At 40.6% G+C, this 19,534-nt stretch overlaps 1 protein-coding gene across 1 annotated transcript in view; it reads left to right on the forward strand.

Moving 5' to 3' along the window:
- Nucleotides 1-19,534, forward strand: part of DEX1 (defective in exine formation protein (DEX1)) — a 32,496-nt gene that overhangs the window by 3,493 nt on the left and 9,469 nt on the right. Inside the window, exons 6-7 of the mRNA XM_010264453.3 lie at nucleotides 1,457-1,965; nucleotides 2,143-2,213. Of these exons, the coding sequence (XP_010262755.1) occupies nucleotides 1,457-1,965; nucleotides 2,143-2,213 (580 nt within the window). The remainder of the gene's footprint in view (nucleotides 1-1,456; nucleotides 1,966-2,142; nucleotides 2,214-19,534) is intronic.

The raw sequence follows: 19,534 nt of genomic DNA on the forward strand, positions 1-19,534 counted from the left end.
TCTTCTCTTTGTAGGTTATCCAAGGTCTATCTTAACTTCGAAACTCTTTATTCCTTTCCTTCCAAATCCATCCCTTAATGGTCTATCTTAATCTATCATGCGACCTGGAAGCCACAATCCAATGTCTCTTGCCATTCTGCAGTTGGTGAAGAGATGGTTGTGCAATTTCTTCTCTTCCAGCTCCATTTGTTTGCAGTGCAAATTCATTTCACTAGTACAAATACATGGTAGTGCAAATTCTGGTTTTTTTTGCTCTAGGTTTTACTTTACTTTGTTTCAGGCTTTACTTCATTTTCAATGCAAACAAGCAAAACAAAGTAAAACCTGAAATGAAAGTAAACCAGAATTTACTCTCAATGCATTTGCACTCCCATGCTTTTGCACCAATGCAAATAAGCAATGCAAACAAACCAAGCCTCTACCACACAAAATATGATGGTTGGCTGATTTGGAATTGCTTCTTTCTATCTTGTTTCATTAGCAGCTTCCTTGAAGCCACAGTCCAAGTATAAACTTCCATTCTATGGGCTATAGGAAAGCCCCAAATCTTTTTCTTTTAATTGATAACAAGTTCAAGAAGAATTCATTAATGATAAAATGAGAGAAAAGAAAGTATTTATTTGAAAGTATAAACAGTAGAAGACAAAAAAAATGTAACAAAAGCCCCAGGGCTGACCTAGTCAGTTCCTCAATACTCTACAATTTGCTTTGGCAGGGCTGAGCCCCAACACAAATACCCTCTGCCTACACAACACTCCTGGCCAAGGAAAGCCCAAATCATTCCCACTTCATGAGATATCACCTGGCCTGTAGTGAACCGTTAGATCTGTTATAAAATCTGACACTGAGTTCATCCTTGTGATCTTCCTTTCATCATCTTTGTTCCTCCTTAGATGGACTCAATGATGTATCCACCATTTTCCTGATGAATAATGTACATTCCTCAATTTCTCTTGGGGCAATGATGAATGAAATTCAGGATTGGTTAAAGCATCACTTACTAAATGTTTTGGAAGGTTTATCGCCTAGGCTACCAACTAGGTGGGCAATAGAGATACATTACTAACCTATTCATAAAAAATAGAGATATATTACCAGGAAAAAAAAGGTAATCATGCACCCTTTGATACATTCATATGAATGTGTGTTTGTGTGTGTGGTAGCCTAGGGTATGAAACCTAAGAATTGTTGGCTATGGAGAAGGATTTAGGGGAAGAAAATAGTTGGCCGAGTCATATAGCCTTGAATTGGAGTGTTTGGTGTCTTGCCTTATAACTCTAATTCTAGATTGGAGTCGCACCAACCAGTTAGAGATGTCAACCTCTGAGAAAGTTGGAGTCACCACTGGGGCACAAAGTGCTTAATGAAAATTCTTTACTTAATTCATTCTGTTAAATTGAGTAATGTTCAGGAAGCAGCAGTTAACTGTTTCAGTAAACATCACTTTTCTTTGTAGAAACAAATGGAAGTAGTTTGTCTGGATTAAACACTTCGGTTTCATCACCAGAAGGTCATCTGGGTTCATCAGTGAATGTATCCAACACTGAAAATGAAGGGAAACTAAACTCTAGTCAAGCAGAAGCAAGTGTTAAGCTGCCAACTAGCATGAATAATTCATCCGAGGATACTGCAACAGCAGAAGTTGTCAAAGCAGAGAACATAACAAACCCCAAGAGGCGACTTCTTGAAGATAATGATTTGAAAAAGCAGGAGAGTGGTTCTGAATCTGAAGATACTAAAAAGGCTGTTCATGGGGCAACTGTGGAAAATGATGGAGCATTGGAAGCAGATGCTGACTCATCTTTTGAGTTATTCCGTGACAGCGAGGATCTAGCTGATGAGTATAATTATGACTATGATGATTATGTTGATGAATCCATGTGGGGAGATGAAGAGTGGACAGAAGACAAACACGACAGGATGGAGGATTATGTTAATGTGGACTCACATATCCTGTGTACTCCAGTAAGTATGGATCTTTAGATAAGTATTCTTGCCTGTAGTGTGTTGTGTGTGTGCTTGCAGACAGTATGTGTTCTTGCATGCACCACCAAAAATAATTTTGGCCATTGATATCCTTTCCTTATCAGTAAAAAAATGAGTATCTTGTTGTTGACAAGTATTTTTTCTTGTTATCCATAGATCATAGCAGATATTGACAAAGATGGAATATCAGAGATGATTGTTGCTGTGTCTTATTTCTTTGACCACGAGTGAGTTCTCTTCCTTGGTATTAATACACCATTCTCTTTATCCATCGTTCACATTTCCTTTTATTGTTCTTCTCTCCTTGAAAGTGAATGCATAAGAATGGGCTGGAATGGGATGGAATGGGATTGTGATTGAATCATAGTTGTCAAGGTGCCTAGGCTGCCTAGGTGATAAAGCACTCATGGAGGGTTGTCTTGCTTAATTGCTAAGATATTTTTTACACAGTGCTCATGGATACTTTTATATTCTCAACCTTTCGAGATTATCATAATCCTGGTGTAAAGTATTGATACACCCAGCTGTATGAATATTTTAAACCATTTCATGTTTTTTTCTTTTTTAGTTTTTTTAATTTTCATTTTATAGATGTTTTTATATTATTTCATAAATAAAAGAATTGGTTTCCTGAAAACAACTTTAAACAGATGTATCAAAAACCTCATAATACAATAAGATACATCTAATACAGAACATTATTGTATCGATATTTAAACCTTTAGTCATAATAAAATACACATTATTAAACAAAATTATTCAGTTTAAGTTAATACTAGTTTCTTTTTATTATTTTTCCCATTTGTTAGGATTCAATGAACATCTATACTGCCTTGAACCCTTGAAGACTTCAAAACTTGAACTAATAAGCATGGAAGAACTCAAAATTTTATCCAGTCAACACACATTCATCATCATCATCATCTCCTTTCACCCTTTATCTTCTTTTCTTGAGACAAAAATAGAGGCTCAGCCCCTCTATTTTGTAAAATTTCTTTTCTTTCTTTCGTTTTTTTCATGAATATGTTGATTTTCTATGTTTCAAATGAAGCTTATAGATTTTTTATGAAAATTATAGACAATTAATAGCAAAAGATGTTGCTGCTTGGCATGGAACCTAAGGAACTACCCTAGGAATCTAGGATTCAAGGTTCTTATTCCCAAAAAAAAAAACTCATCATCTAGGATGCCTTGATGTGTTTGATTAAGAAAAAAACATCACATGCCTTGATGACGTGCGAAGTATGCCTCTTAGGATACACTCCCTTTGACAATCAAGAAATGGAAAGAGAGCTAAATATGTGGAGCAATGAGTTCACATGGTCACAACATTTTTTTAACCCTCCAATAAAACATGGCATGCTATCAACCAAATAAAAAACCAAATCACCTAGTGAGTGCTTGCCTAGGTGATTTTGTTTCAATGTGTTCACATGGTCACAACACTTGCGTCTCTTTGATAAAGCACATTCATGCTATTAATCAAACAAAAACCCAAATTATCTAGTGAGTGCATTCTACTATTGTTACCCCAGATGACACAACATCCCTAATGAATGATGAGTGTATGCCTAGGTGATTTGGTTTTGATGAGTTCACATGGTCACAACACTTTCTTACAACCCTACAATAAAACACAGACATACTAACAATCAAATGAAAAATCAAATCACCCAATGAGTGCATGCCTTTTTCCTACCCCAAATAATACAAAAAAATAACCTACTAACATATGAAAAAGTAGAGGCTACCTCTAAGGTCTACTTCCTTACTATGACAATCAAAAAATGCCAAGGTAGCCTAACATGTTTTGTGATGTGTTTACATGGTCACAATACTTTCCTATGGCCTTCCAATACAACACTTGCTATCAATCAAAAGAAAAACCAAATCACCTAGTGAGTGCATGCTTGGGTAATTTGATTTCAATGAACTCACGTGGTTACAACACTTTCTTTTGACCCTCCAATAAGCTAAGAACATGCTAGCAATCAAATTTAAAACCAAATCACCTTGTGAGTGCATGCCTAGGTGATTTGTTTCCAATTAGTCCACATGGTCACAACATAATTTTTGCAGCCCTTCAATAAAATATAGACATTCTATCAATCAATTGAAATACCAAATCACCAAATGAGTGCATGCATGTTGTTGCTACTCCAAGTGATACATGAACTAACCATTATCATATGAAAAGTGAAGACTATTTCTGGGGTCCACTACCTTAGTAGGAATATCAAGAAATACAAAGGGAGTCTAATATGTTGATCAATGAGTTCACATAATCATAACATTTTCTTATGGCCTCTGAAAAAATGTGGACATGCTACAGATCAAAGAATAAACCAAACCACCTAGTGAATGCATGCTTGTGTGATTTTGTTTTGATGAGTTCACATGGTCAACAGTTTCTTCAGCCATCCAATGGAACACAAACATACTGCTAACAATCAAATGAAAATCCAAATAACCCCGTGAAGACATGTCTTCTAGTGTTACACCAAATGATAGAAGAACAACCCATTATCACATGAAAAAAATAGAGACTACCTCAAGGATATGCAACCTAACTATGACAATTAGGTAATACTAAGGCAAACACACAAGTTGTTTACATGGCTTTGATTGTCCGATTCACGTAAGATGTTGTTCCGAGATGGTTCGGGTTTTCTGGGGAGAAAGGGAGGTAGATGGGGGGTGGAGAATTGGCACAATCCGAACAAGAAAGGGGCAGGCTTGAGAAGAAACTTCTCCTTTAAAAGTGCGGTAGGTGTAGGGATTTGGCTGGGTTTGGAGAGACGATCATACAAAGGGAGGGGATTGGCAATTTCTGGAAATGAAAGAAAGGGGAGTGGAAGCTAGAAGGAGTTTCCTGAAGGGCTGCTTAGTGGTTGCTTTGAGAGGAAGGTGGGGGTGGAAGAAATTGAATCTTGGGTGGCAAGAAGTTGGGGGGAGGTTGCAGGGGTGAGGATCAAAAAATTTATAGATGATCGATACTTGTTTATCTTCTCATCTAGGGAGGAGGCGGAATGGGTGTTGTACAATGGACCTTGGAGGTTAGGACAAAACCGGTTGGTGATTGATTGGTGGGCAGACTAAGCAGGGTATATGCTAGACTGAATCCTCCCGGAGGAGCTAGAGAAGATTTGGAGCTAGAGGTAAGTAGAACAATAGTTCTAGAGGAGGAGGTGGAGGATAGCGGAAGTCAAGGGCGGTTACCGGAGGAGAGGAAGAAAGAGGGAAGGGAGAGGGGTCTTTCAAGATCCATACCTGAGACGGGGTCGGAGGCTACGGGGTCAACCAAGGGGGTTGGCTCGAGAAGTCAAAAATCCCTCCCCCACCGTGTGATGGAACCGAGTATCAATGGACAACAGGAAAAGGAGGTTCAAATTTTAAACAAGGACCAAGGAGGAGCGGGCTTTTCGAAAGAAGCCTTAGAAGAAACTATTCTGGAATGTTTAAAAGAATTGGATTGGATGCCAGCTATGCTAGAGCAACAAAGGGGGGGACCACTGAATTTGGCAAGCCAATAGGTAGAGAGACCCTTGGGGGTGGTTCAGGTGAAAACCAAGGGTAATTAGTGGGGAGGACTACTCTACCACAAATGGTCCAAGCAACCCGAAAGAAACTTGGACCCATCTAGTTTCTCCTCAAGCCCATCTGGGAACTCGGGAGGGTGAGTGTGCTTGACCACCGGGTCCGAATTGGTTAGCCTCGATAGACAAGATTTTCCTTGTAGAAAGGGATAATTGTGCTCGATTGCAGGCCGATGTGGAGCTGAGATGCGCAAGAAACCCGTTGGCCAGAAGAAGTTACCCCATTGGCCATAATTGAAGCTAGAGAGGAAGCTACCCCATAATTACATACGTCGTCCAAAATCCCAAATTATCAGGTACGCAGTTCCGTTTTGATTCGAGAGGGTGAACAGAGAAGGGGAAAGGAGGTGGTTGCGGAGGGGGAGAGGGGTGAGAAAATTGAGTGAAGGAAGAAGGTCAACTCTACTTCTGCCTGGGTGACTTCAAAGTTGTTGGGGCTGGGGAAGTTTTTGGGGGTGTCGATAGAGGGCTTGGAGGAGGAGACAGTTAGCTATTTAGAGGGGATAGAGAAGTGGTTGTAGGCAGAAAAAGAAAAACTGAACGCTAGAAAAGGGGGAAGTTCTTTCAAGAAAAATAGGGAAATGCTAAGACTCTATTGGGGTTTGAATGAGAAGGTGGGGAAAGGGGAGGGTCAGGTAAGGGGAGGGGGAAAGAAGGGGTAGAGAAGAGTGAAAGGCTGGGGCAAAAAGGGGGGGGGGTGTTCTTATCGAGTTTCTTTATGGAGTTAAAAATCTTGTCTTGGAATGTGAGGGGTTTAGGGTTAGGGAGAAGGAGGGTGGTGTGTGACTTATTGAAGAGATGGAGGCCGGAGGTGGTTTTCTTGCAAGAATCCAAATTGGAAGTGGTGCAAGCTGAAACAATCAGGAGTATCTGGGGAGAAGGGGAAGTTAGATGGATCTACAAACCATCTAGAGGAAGTGCAGGAGGCTTAATTACCATGTGGGATAGATCGAAATGCAAGATGATTGACTCCCATGTTGGGGATTTCTCCATTTCAGTTGAATTAGAGTGGGAGGGGGGGGGAGTGAGGGGTTTATTTACCAATGTTTATGGCCCAACTTTAAATGAAGAAAAGGAAAGAATTTGGGGGGATTTATCTGAAGCAAGAGGGTCTTCCACAATTCCTTAGGTAGTAGGGGGAGACTTCAATGTAACTAGATTTTTGGAAGACAGAAATGGGGGTTGAAACGGAGCTAGAGACAGAAGGCGATTTGCAAATTTTGTAAATCAATTTGAACTGATAGATCTTTTACTAATTGGGGCCCAATTTACTTGGACAAACAACCAAGAGAATCCGGTCCTAGTAAAACTTGATAGATTTTTGGTGTCCCCGGGGTGGGAAGACCTATTCCAAAACCTGAAATAGCAGGCTTTGCCAAGGCCAATTTCAGACCATTCCCCTCTTCAACTTGTTTTGTGATGGGCAAGTCCAAAGGAATTCTAGCTTTAAATTGAAACATGCTTGGTTTGAAGAAGACTGTACTGTTTTGAAAAAATACTTGGTCTGAAACTCAGGTGGTTGGAACAGGCTCTTACATTTTAGCAAAAAAATTGGGTGCAATTAAGGAGTCTTTGAAATCTTGGAAGGCAGAAAATTGGAACAAATCTGAAAAAGAAAAGAGGAGGTGTCTTGAGGAAATCAAAGAGATAGATTCAGCAGAGGAAAGAGGCCCCATCTCAGAGGAAGAAAAGAAAAGAAGATTGTCAGCAAAGCTGCTCCTAGATAAACTAGCATATAAGGATGAACTGAAATGGAGACAAAGAGCAAAGGTGAAATGGCTCAAGGCTGGGGATAGAAATTCTAGCTTTTTTCACAAAATGGTAAGGGCTAGAAATATAATAAATAGAATAGAAAAGCTGGAACTGGAAGGGGAGGTTGGGGAATCTTGGAGAGACAAGGAAAGAATGGTTATAAATTTCTTCGTGAGACTCTTTAAGGAAGATTGGAAAAAAAGACCTCTGCTAGAGGGAGTTAATTTCAGAAGAATTTCTGAGGACCAACAAAGATGCTTGGAAGCTCCTTTTTCAGAAGAGGAAGTTTGGCAGGTGATAAAGAATCTAGATCCAGAGAAGTCCCCGGGTCTGGACGGGCTTACCAATTTATTTTACAAAAGCTGTTGGGAAGTGGTGAAATTAGATGTGATGCAGGTTTTCCAGGAATTCCATAGGAATGCCTCATTGGAAAGAAGCCTAAATGCCACATTCATCTCTTTAACCCCGAAAGTTGAAGCAGCTACAAACTTGAAGGATTTCAGACCTATTAGCCTCCTGAACAGCTTCTATAAGAATGTGGCCAAGGTTTTGGCAGAGAGGTTGAAAAAGGTGCTGCCGAGTCAGATCTCTCAAAATCAGTTTGTGTTTATCCCCGGTCGTCAAATGATGGATAGTGTCTTGGTAGCCAATGAATTAACTGATTCAAGGTTAAGGGAGGGAAATCCGGGCCTGCTTTGCAAACTTGACCTCGAAAAGGCCTATGACAATCTCAATTGGAGATGTTTGGACTGCGTGTTGGATAAAATGAATTTTGGGCAGACTTGGAGGAACTGGATAAAAGTTTGTGTCACCTCTCCTAAGTTTTCAGTCACCCTAAATGGCCAATCAGTAGGCTCTTTTAAAAATTCTAGGCTCAGACAGGGAGACTCTCTCCCCTCTTTTGTACATTTGTGTGATGGAAATACTTACAATTTTCATTCAAAAAACAGGGGAGGGGGGTGGTGGAAGGGCTTTGAGGTGGTGCCAAGAGGGGAGAAGGTTCAGGTACTGCAATTTGCAGATGACACCTTATGTTTTATGGAAGCTAATGAAGAACACTTGGACCTATTAGTGGGAATTCTAAGCTGGTGACAGGACTGAAAGTTAATTGGAGTAAAAGCTGTTTGATCTCAATGGGAAAAGTGGAAAATGCAGAGGACTTGGCAGAGAGATTAGCTTGTCAGGTGGGGTTCCTTCCAACAAAGTATCTGGGACTCCCACTAGGAGCAAAATGCACTTCTGCATTGATCTGGGAACCAGTCTTAGAGCGGCTAGAAAAGAAATTGGCAACTTGGAAGGCTAAATACTTGTCCTTGGGGGGCAGAATTACCCTGTTAAAAAGCTCCTTATCCAACTTGCCGGCATTTTATCTCTCCTTATTCCCAATTCCAAGCAAAGTGGCCCAAAGAATTGAGAGGCTGCAAAGGGACTTTTTATGGAAAGGTTGGGAGGAAGATAGGAAGAAAATCCACTTGGTGAGTTGGGAGAAGGTGCACTCTCCGAAAAGTAAAGGAGGTTTGGGTATTAGGCGAATGGGGACCTTTAATAAGGCTCTTCTTGGGAAATGGATCTGGAGGTTCGGGTTGGAAAGAAACCACTGGTGGAGGAAGTTAATGGCAACAAAATACAACACTGATAGAGGAGATTGGATCACCACTTCTTCTCCCCCATCCTTAGGCTGTTTGGTATGGAGGATAATAATGGATACTCTTCCCATTTTCAGTAGAGGTTTAAGCCCCAACCTAGGGAAGGGTGACAGTCTGTCCTTCTGGAAAGATCCCTGGTGTGGAAACACTCTTTCAGAGTTATTCCCACATCTATTCCAGTTAGCAGACCATCAAGATGCAGTGATTACTGAATGTTATGAGGTGGTGGGGAACTCAGTAGTCTGGTGCCCTTCTTTCAGAAGGAATTTTAAGGATTTGGAAATTCCTGTCCTGGCTGATCTACTCGATCTTTTCTCCCTTCAACCCCTAAATCTGCTCAAAGAAGACAGCTGGTCCTGGACTTGGAGTACAGATGGCCTCATCTTAGTCAAGTCATTTGCCACTCACTTGACAATGAGTACTTCAGAAGATACGCCTGCTTCCAGAATCTGGAATCCAACCTTTCCCTCAAAAATCAATGCTCTAGTGTGGGCTGCAGTTCTAGACAGGTGTTTAACTAAAGCCCACCTATGTAAGAGAGGGGTTCATATTCAGGATCAGAGGGGTGTGTTATGTGGTCAAGGAGTGGAAGATAGCAGCTATCTGTTTCTGCACTGCTCAATATCTGCTAGAATTTGGAATCACTTTCTTGGTTCGGTGGGTCTTGCCTGGTCAATGCCAGCTTCGGTGAAGGAGATGATGTGGAGCTGGGGATTACAGGGATTGTCAAAGCTTGCTTCAGTAGTGTGGATGTCCATTCTGGCTGCAGTTATCAGTACCATTTGGGCAGAAAGGAACAAAAGACTATTTCAGAATATCTATAAGGATCCGGAAGACCTGATATCTATTTCTTTTGGAAAGCTGATTTCTTGGGTCTCGGCTTCGAAGGGAATTCAGGCTGCTCAGTTGGGGGCTAGGCTGAATTCTAGGAGCCTATGGCATCTGTAATTTTGCTATGTTTGGGCTGTTTCCCCTTCTAAGGTGTTTAGTTGGGGGGCCTTTGTACTAGTATTTTCTATCAATAAAATTACATTACCCTTTCTCAAAAAAAAAAAAAAAAAAAAATAAATACTAAGGTAGCTTAACATGTAGAGTGATGATTTCACATAATCACAACACTTTCTTGTGACTCACTAATCAAACACAAACATGCTACCAATCAAATGAAAAACCAAACCACCCTTTTAGCGCATGTCAGCTGTTGTTACCCCAAATGATACAAGAAAAACCTACTATCATATGAAAGAAGAGACTACCTGTAGTCATAGTTGTCAAGGCACTGCCTAAGTGATAAGGTGTTCATGGAGGGTCACCTTGTTTAATCGCTAAGATATTTTTTATAGGGTGCCCTTAACTTTTTGAGACTATAATATTAAAACAAACATTTATTACACTAAATTATTTGGTTTGACTTGTGCTGAACTATAAATAACTCTTGCTGAGATCTCTTTGATTTCATTTAAGAAAATGTCAAATCTCCAAAGGACCTTTCTGGGAGCTTAATAGTGTGCAGATAGCCTTGTTAAAGCTTTTTGTGCATCCTTCCCCTTTCTTTTGTAATAAAAGTTATCCTTTTTCTCAAAAATTCATTTTGAGTTAAAATACTAGTTTCTTTTTATTATTTTTCTTATTTGTTAGGGTTCAATCAACATGTATAGTGTCTTGAACCCTCAAAGATTTCAAAACTTCAATTAATAAGTATGGAAGAACTCAAAATTTTGTAATATCAACACATATTTATTATTTTCTTCCATTTTTTCATGAATATGTTGATTTTCTATGTTTAAATGAATTTTATACATTTTTATGGAGATTATAAACAATTAATAGTGAAAGATGATTACTGATTGCTATGGAACCTAGGGAATTGATTATTTTCTTCCATTTTTTCATGAATATGTTGATTTTCTATGTTTAAATGAAGTTTATACATTTTTATGGGGATTATAAACAATTAATAGTGAAAGATGGTTACTGATTGCTATGGAACTTAGGAAATTGTCCAAGGATTCATGGTTTTTATTTCAAAAAAAGCCATTGCCTAGGTGAGAGGCAATAAGGTACCCATCTATCGCCTAGCCTTGCTTCATTGCCTTGAAAAGTATGCCTCTTGGGTCCACTCCTTACTTTGACAATCAGGAAATAGAATGATAGCTTAATACGTGGGTCAACAAGTTCACACGGTCACAACACTTTAGGTTGTTCCTCCAATAACACGATGTGCTATCAACCAAATGAAAAACCAAATCACCCAGTAAGTGTTTGCTTGGGTGATTTGGTTTCGATAACATGGTCCCAACACTTACTTGCAACCCTTTAATAAAACACAAGCATGCCATTAATCAAACAAAAAACCAAATTATCCGGTGAATGCACCTTATTGCTGCCCCAAATGACGCGATAGCATCCCTATACATATGAAAAAAATAGAGATTGTCTCTAGGGTCTATTACCTTACTATGACAATTTAGAAATACTAGAGTAGCCTAACATGTTGAACGATGAGCTCACATGACCACAACACTTTCATGTGACCCTCCAATGAAACACAAGCATGCTATCAATAAGATAAAACGCCAAATCGCTGAATGAGTGCATGCTTAGGTGATTTGGTTTTGATGAGTTGACATGGTCACAACACTTTCTTACAACCCTATACATGCCTTTTTCCTACCTCAAATGATGCAAAAATAACCCAATAACATATGAAAAAGTAGAGGCTACCTCTAAGGTCTACTACCTTACTATGACAATCAAGAAATGCCAAGGTAGCCTAACATGTGTTGTGATGTGTACACATGGTCATAAAACTTCCAGTAAAACACTAACATGCTATCAATCAAAAGAAAAACCAAATCACCCAGTGAGTGCATGCCTAGGTGATTTGATTTTAATGAGTTCACATGGTCATAAAACTTTCTTTTTTTTGTCGAATGATTAGGCAGTTTTATTAAAGAGAGAAAAAAAAAGGGGAAGTGCAAACAGCCTTTGAGGAGGCACGGGATGCTACCTCCCCAAAAGGTATGAGTATAGACTCAAACACTGAAATCATAAATTAGCCCAATACAAAGATACCCGAGAAACCCCTTGCTTAGCCAAAGAGTCTGACAAAGCATTAGCTGATCTGCTGACCCATTGGAAACTGAATGTCATGCTTCTTGTAATCCATTTTACTTTCCTCAGAAGATCTCTGTAGCCCCAAGTGACAGTGTCCGGATTCTGCAACCAATTAACTATGGCCTTGGAATCTCCTTCAACTACCAGATTTTCCACTCCAAGTTGGCTTGCAATCTGTAAGCCTTGTACAGCTGCTAGTAATTCAGCTCTTGTTGAATCTCCAACTTCCATTGGGCCTGAGAATAAGGAAATAATGTTGCTGTTCTTATCCCTCAAGATTCTACCAATTCCTGAAGGCCCTGGGTTACCCTGACTGCTAGTGCTACCATCAAAGTTCAGCTTAATTACCCCTTCTGGAGGAGGAGTCCACCTTGCTTGTACTCTGGATTTCTCTGAAGCTATTGATGCCACTGCTGCCCAATGGGTCATCACAGGAAAAGTCCACAAACAGTTCTGAGGTTTTCAGCCATAGGATGGTCCTTGTTTGTAGCATTCCTTAACTTCCTCAAGACTCCTCTTTCTTGTGACACTCCAATAAAACATTGACATACTAATAATCAAATTTAAAACCAAATCACCTTGTGAGTGCATGCCTAGTTGACTTGGTTTTGATTAGTCCACATGGTCACAACACTTCTTTGCAACCCTCCAATCAAACATAGACATTCTATCAATCAAATGAAAGACGAAATTACCCATTGAGTACATGCTTGTTGTTCCTAGTTGCTACCCCAAGTGATACATGAAGTCATGAACTGCCCACTATCATATAATAAAATGGAGACTACCTCTAGGATCCATTACCTTACTAGGAATATCAAGATATATGAAGGTAGCCAAACATGTGGAGTTATGAGTTCACATAATCACAATGCTTTCTTGTGGCCTCTAAAAAAATTCCAAACATGCTATAAGTCAAAGAATAAACCAAATTACCTAGTGAGTGCATAGGTGATTTGGTTTTCATGAGTTCACATTAGTCACAACAATTTTTTTTGTTAACCATCCAATAAGACACAAACATGTTACTATCAATCAAATGAAAAACTAAATAACCCAAGGCATGTTTGCTATTTCTACACCAAATGATACATGAACAACCCACCACCATATAAAATAGATACTGCCTCTAGGATATACTACATAACTATGACAATCAGGTAATATCAAGGTAGCGTAAGGTGATAAGGCACTAATGGAGGGTTGCTTCACTTAATCGCCAAGATATTTTCTACACAGTGCTGTTTTATAGTAATAAAACATACATTATTAAACTAAAATATTCAGTTTGAGTTAAAATATTAGTTTCTTTTTATTATTTTTCTTATTTGTTAGGGTTCAATCAGGATATATACTGTCTTAAACCCTCGAAGACTTCAATACCTAAACTAATAAGCATGGAAGAACTCAAAATTTTGTCCAATCAGCACGTATTGATTGTCTTCTTCTTTCATCTCTTCTTTTCTTTTCTTTTCTTCTTTTCCCAGGTAAAAATTAGAGGCTCAGCCGCTCTATTTTCTGAAATTTTTTTTCTTTCTTCTGCTTTTTTATGAATATGTTGAATTTCTATGTTTCAAATGAAGTTTATACATTTTTTATGAAGATTATAGACAATTAATAATGAAAGATGGTTGCTGCTTGCTATGGAACCTAGGGAATTACCCTGGGATTAGCTTAGTTTTCTAACAAAAGATATTGAATTCAAGGTGTCTTGGGTCAGAAGAAGTGCCAACTTCTTCGCTGATGGGATAGCAAAGCAAGGGATGAATAGAGCCTCTATTTTCTGGGTTCAATTGAAATAGTTTCTTATGTTGTATTGGCTTTGTTTGTTTTTTTCTGGGGGAGAGATAAAAGAGGTTATCCCTCTTTTTTCCTTGTAATTGGCTTAGTCTTCTAATAAAGTTCACTCGATATTGATAAAAAAATCCTAGGATTCATGGTTTTTATTAAAAAAAATCCCATCATCTAGGCGACTAGGCAACAAGATGCCCCCTATCACCTAGCCTCACCTCAGAGCCTTGAAAATTATGGATTGAAGGTCACTGTCGGGTAGGTATATGTTGTCTGCAATCTAAAAGGGGCCTTGAGGCCTAAGATATTTGATTAGAGAAGATCTAACTTAATATCTTCTCTAATATCCAGTATGAGTTGCTAGTTTGGATGTAACTCCAGGTCTGCCAACAATTTAGCAGATACTTAGCCAAGATGGGAGTCAAGACTGATTGAGAATGGGGAATGCGAGGATCATGTGCTAATATGTAACTGTTTACATTTTACTGTGTGAAAGTGTCAACCGATGGCTGCGTAATATGTTCTGTCTAACTCTCCCAGGGCCACTGGAGAGTAGTGGTTTACTTTTTATATCTACTTATTCCTCGAAATTACTGATAAAAATATAGGTGCTTCTGTAAGGCCTATCTTGTGAGACATGAAGTGGGACCCAAACCAAGTGAACCATCTGATTAGGTAATGCTGATCTTTCAATCTCTTTGGGGGGATATAAAGAAAGAGAGGCTCAGAGTATTGCATTAACACTCTTCAGTCTTGGTTGACACTGATATTTGCAACAGATGCATCTGGGAAGCTTAAATTCTATTTCTTCTCTTTTATAATTTGTTGGGATACATTTGTTGCTCCACATTTCCTTCATTCTTGCTGTTTGGTGGTATTTTTGTTAATAATTTGTGTATATATATGGGAAGATGGGAGAATTTGTGGAGGTAGGTCGTTGGAAAAAAGCTTTGAAGATTGAATCTAAGGAGCTCCTATTTGAGGAACTGAGATTAAATGGTCAGCTGAGCTTGAAAATCAGGGAAGCAAAGAGAGGGATGGTGCTGTTAGAAGGTTTGGGGGTAATTGAAGGGTTCAAGGAGTTTGTGGAAGGTACAAGTAACAAAGGCAAACAAAATAGTTGGAAAGAGCTTCTCTCAGAAACTGGAAGAAGGTTTGTTGTAGAGTGTAAGAGAAACCTTAAAGGTTATTTTATTTCTTTGACAGAATTTTTTGGCAAGGGTAGAAAGCAGATGGTCTGCTTCCCAGAAGGAAGGAAGAGTCAGGGCTGGAAGGCAGTTCATGGCGCCTTATGTGAACTGCTGCAACACTTGGGTGCTAAAAGAGAAGTAATAGTAAAAAGGAAGATAAGCAGTTCTAATAGTGTGGTGAGCAATAATAAGCAAGAGACTCTTTTAGTGATAGCTGGGGCAGGTAAATACAGAATGGGAGTAAACATACAGAGAAGTGATTGGGAAAGTAAACTGATAGTTAAAGCTTCAGCTCACATTCTAGACTGGAGGAAAGTTGCATATCTGTTAACAGCAAGTTTAAAGTTGAAGAGCACATTTATTTTAACACCTTTTGAGAAGGACAAGGCTTTGCTGGATCTGCTTGAGAATAGAGTAGAAGTTGAGGCTTTAAATATCCAAGCTAAACTTGGAAACTTCACAGTATCAAGATGGTGTCCGGGATCAAACTCCAAAGATTTCTTTGTTGAAGATGGAGTGCTGGTGCGTCTCTTAGGTCTTCCCTTTCACTTGTGGAAGCAAGAAACTGCTGAAGCCATTGCTTTGATGTGTGGAGGATCACTAGGAGGTGCCTTTTGGGGAGACCTTTGTTCAGCTTCCATTTTATCGAATGGAGTAAAACCTGAGGAGATTCCTCGGAAGATAGAGGCGCTAGTTGAAGGTCAATGCTACTCAGTGTGGCTGGCTTCATCCATTGAATCGGTGCTCTGGAAAGAGGCTCGTAGGGAGGGAGATGAGAAGGTTGAAGAAGAACTGCGTGGCAAGAAAGGGTTGGAGGATTCAAACAAGAAAAGCACTTTCACTAAAATGGAAAAACAAATGCTGTAGAAACAAAAGGGTAGCATTCAGGGGGTGGGATTTTCGCGTGTGGAAGCAGTGAATAGTCTGGAGGGTGGCAGGTCCTTTGCACAGGTTGTAACCGGCGCCAATCTGACTTTTTTGAACAAGGAAAAGGGGTTGGTCCAAGGAAGAACCGAACCAGACCTGATAAAACCAAACCGAGCCCGGGGTTGGATGTGCATGACCTTCTTAAAAGTCACGTGAGCTCGCGGGTGTTTAAGAATGGGCCAAAGCAAAAGCCCATGCGGACTGTTAGTGGTGTTATTAAAGGCCCAAACAGGTCAACGTGCCTGACCCAGTTTGTTAAAAAGGCGCGTGAGCCTTTAATGAACCACATGACTGGGGTTTCGACTAAGATGGACAATGTTAACGATCTATCATCGTCCCCAGTCGCGAGACAGGGGGGAATGCGCGCAGTGCCGGAAACCAGAGAAGAAGTGGGCTTTACAGTGGGTTTCCCGACGAAGTCTGAAGGAGCTTAGCCCCTTGTGACGCTCCTCAGAGAGGCCGAAGCCAAGTTTCGCTAGGGGAAGAACTGAAGATTTAAAAGAGAAGATTGAAGGCTGGGTGCAAGGCAGTGAAGGCGATGATGAACCGGAGGACCTTTCTGTTGATGGCACTAGCGTGGGCAGTGTAAACGACGAAGGTAGTTGTGTTGGAGGTGACATGGATGGGTGAAATATTGCAAGCTTATTTCAGGGTGAAGATTGCAATCGTCTTATCTCATTCCCAAGACTACAGAGTGTGCAAGGATTATCAGAAGGGGCAAACCGGGAGAACCAGAAGCAGAGCAGGAACACGCCATCTAAGGGTGAACCAGGGGTAGAGTGGAAAGATCACCAGGTTGACCAAAGGACAGAAGTACTTCCCAACCAACTCAGGGAGATAAATGTTTACCAACCTATGGAACAAGAGAGGGAGGCCGGGAGCAATTTTTTTCTAGCTTGTCCATCAGTCCCAGGTAACCATGTGATTTCAGTTTGTGCTACTAATGTGTCTCCTGTGTCTTTGGTTCCAGATTCCGTTTCCGTTCCATGTCCTGTAGCCCATGAATATGCAGCCGAGCTAGCAGGCGGGCTCTCCGAGGAGGGGAAGAGGGGAAGGAAGGAATGTGGGAAGGTGCGGGAAGAAAGGTATGGGAGTGGAAAAGTGTGGGAAATCATTGAAAGAGTGTTTAAGGAAGTGGAAGGGAAGCTAATCTGGAGGAGGGAAGGGGAGGAAGGAAGAGAGGAGGAGTTAGTGGAGAGGAGGGAAAGGAATGAGGGTAGAGATGGAGAGGATTACGGGGAGAGAGCAGGGAAGGAGGGAGGTAACATGAAAGGGAGGAAGGATGGAGAGGAAAGAACAGAGGTGGGACCAAAGGAGAGGAAGGAAGGGCAGGTGGACAGAGATGGAGGGGATTCTGTAGGAAGGGTAGGGGTGGAGGACTCGGTGAGAGAAGACACGATAGCAGAATTTGTAGGGAAGTTAGGTTGTAGGCTGGAAGATTTGAATGAGTTGAAAGAAAGTTTACAAAAGAGGAAGAAGCAGATCATAACAAAGAAGAGGAGATTGAGTGAAGTAGAGAGATTGAAGAGAGATGTAGAAGGAGACAAGAAGCTCGGGGTAAAAGGAGATAGAAGGAAAGGGGGAAAGTAGTGGGTAGGTGGCAAGGGGTTTTAAAAAAGAAGCGGAGTGAAGATTCTTAGTTGGAATGTGAGGGGAATTGGGAGTGCAAAGAAGAGAGCAACAATAAAAGAGGTAATAAGACGGTATGACCCAGACATTGTGTTGTTGCAAGAGTTTAAGAGAATGGAGTTTAATGACAAGTGGGCAAGGAGTGTATGGAAAGCCAGGGGGATTAGCTGGGTGGCGACTCCATCATGGGGTGCTTCCGGGGGGATTGTAACAATGTGGAAGAGGGATGTGGTTGAAGGTCTGGAGGAGTTGATCGGAAAGTACTCGGTTTCCATGAAGTTTAAGCAGTAAGGGGATGATTATATGTGGGTGCTCACAAATGTTTACGAACCGATTGACTACAGAGAGAGAAAGGAGTTGTGGGAGGAACTGGCAGATGTTAGAGGGTTGTGGGATGGGCCTTGGTGCATGGGTGGGGATTTCAATGTGATCAGATTCTCGGAGGAGTCCAATAAGGTTAACTAGAGGGTGACAAAAAGCATGAGGAAGTTTAACAGTTTTGTGGATGCCTTTGAGCTTAAAGAGATTCCCCTAGCACATAAGGTATTTACATGGTCAAATCTCCAATCTAGACCCATTTGCTCTAAGCTGGATAGATTATTGTTCTCTTTGGATTGGGAAGAACATTGGGGAACCTTGGCTTCTAGAGCTCTCCCAAGGGTGACCTCGGATCATTGGCCCATATGTAAGGAGGAAAGAAGGTGTGGAGGTCCTACCCCCTTTAGATTTGAAAATATGTGGTTACTTCATCTAGGGTTTCCTAACAAAGTGAGGGAGTGGTGGCACGAGTGTAACCCGCTGGTGGAGTGGGAGGGGATGAGATTCCATAAGAAACTACAATTCTTGAAAGCAAGAATCAAGGAGTGGAATTTGATGGAGTTCGGGAGGATAGAAGAAAGAAAGGGAGACTTGATGGATAAGATTGAAAGCCTTGACTCTAAAGAGGAAATGGGAGAATTTGGAGAGGAAGACAATGATCTTAGGAGAGACTTGAGAAGACAGTTAGAGGACTGCCTGCACAAGGAGGAAATTAGCTGGAGGCCAAAATCTTAGTGTAAATGGTTGCAAGAGGGAGACAGAAACACTAGGTATTTCCACTCTCTAGCAGATGGCAGGAGAAGGAAGAACTTTATTTCCAAATTGGTAGTAGATGGAGTTGAGTTAGTACAACAAGAGGAGATTGCCAAGGTCTGTGTGGAGCACCTTCAAATCTATTCTAAGAAGGCATGTGAGTAGAAGGGTGTGGGTAGAAGGTTTGGATTGGCCAGATGTAGGGGTGGAGAACAGGAGAAGGTTGGAAAGAAGCTTTAATCTAGAAGAGATCAAGGAGGCTGTGTTTTCTATGGATAGAACAAAAGCTCTAGGGCCGGATGGGTTCACAATGGCTTTTTATTAGGATTGTTGGGATATCTTGAAAGATGATCTCTTGTGGGTGTTTGAGGAGTTTTTCAGGAGAGGAATTGTCAATCCGGGTGTGAACTCTACATTTATAGCTTTAATTCCAAAAAAGAAAGATGCATCCCACCCGAAGGATTTTAGGCCAATTAGCTTGGTTAATAGCTTGTATAAGATCATTGCAGAAGTGTTGTCTTTGAGGCTGAAGAAGGTACTGCCAGATATCATTGCACACTATCAAGGAGCTTTTGTGAGTGGAAGACAAATTACAGATCAAATTTTAATTGCTAATGAGAGTGTGGAGAATTTTAAGAGGGATAAGAAGAAGGGAGTGGTCTGTAAGCTGGACTTGGAAAAGGCTTATGACTTGGTGGATTGTGATTTCTTGAGGAAAGTTTTAACTAAATTCGGGTTTGGGGCTAGATGGTTTAAGTGGATCGTGGGTTGTGTTCAGAATTGTCATTATTCAGTGCTCGTGAATGGGACAGTGGTAGATTTCTTTCCA

The sequence above is a fragment of the Nelumbo nucifera genome, chromosome 2 (genome assembly GCF_055504915.1).
Source record: "Nelumbo nucifera cultivar China Antique chromosome 2, China Antique-T2T, whole genome shotgun sequence".
Taxonomy (NCBI): domain Eukaryota; kingdom Viridiplantae; phylum Streptophyta; class Magnoliopsida; order Proteales; family Nelumbonaceae; genus Nelumbo; species Nelumbo nucifera.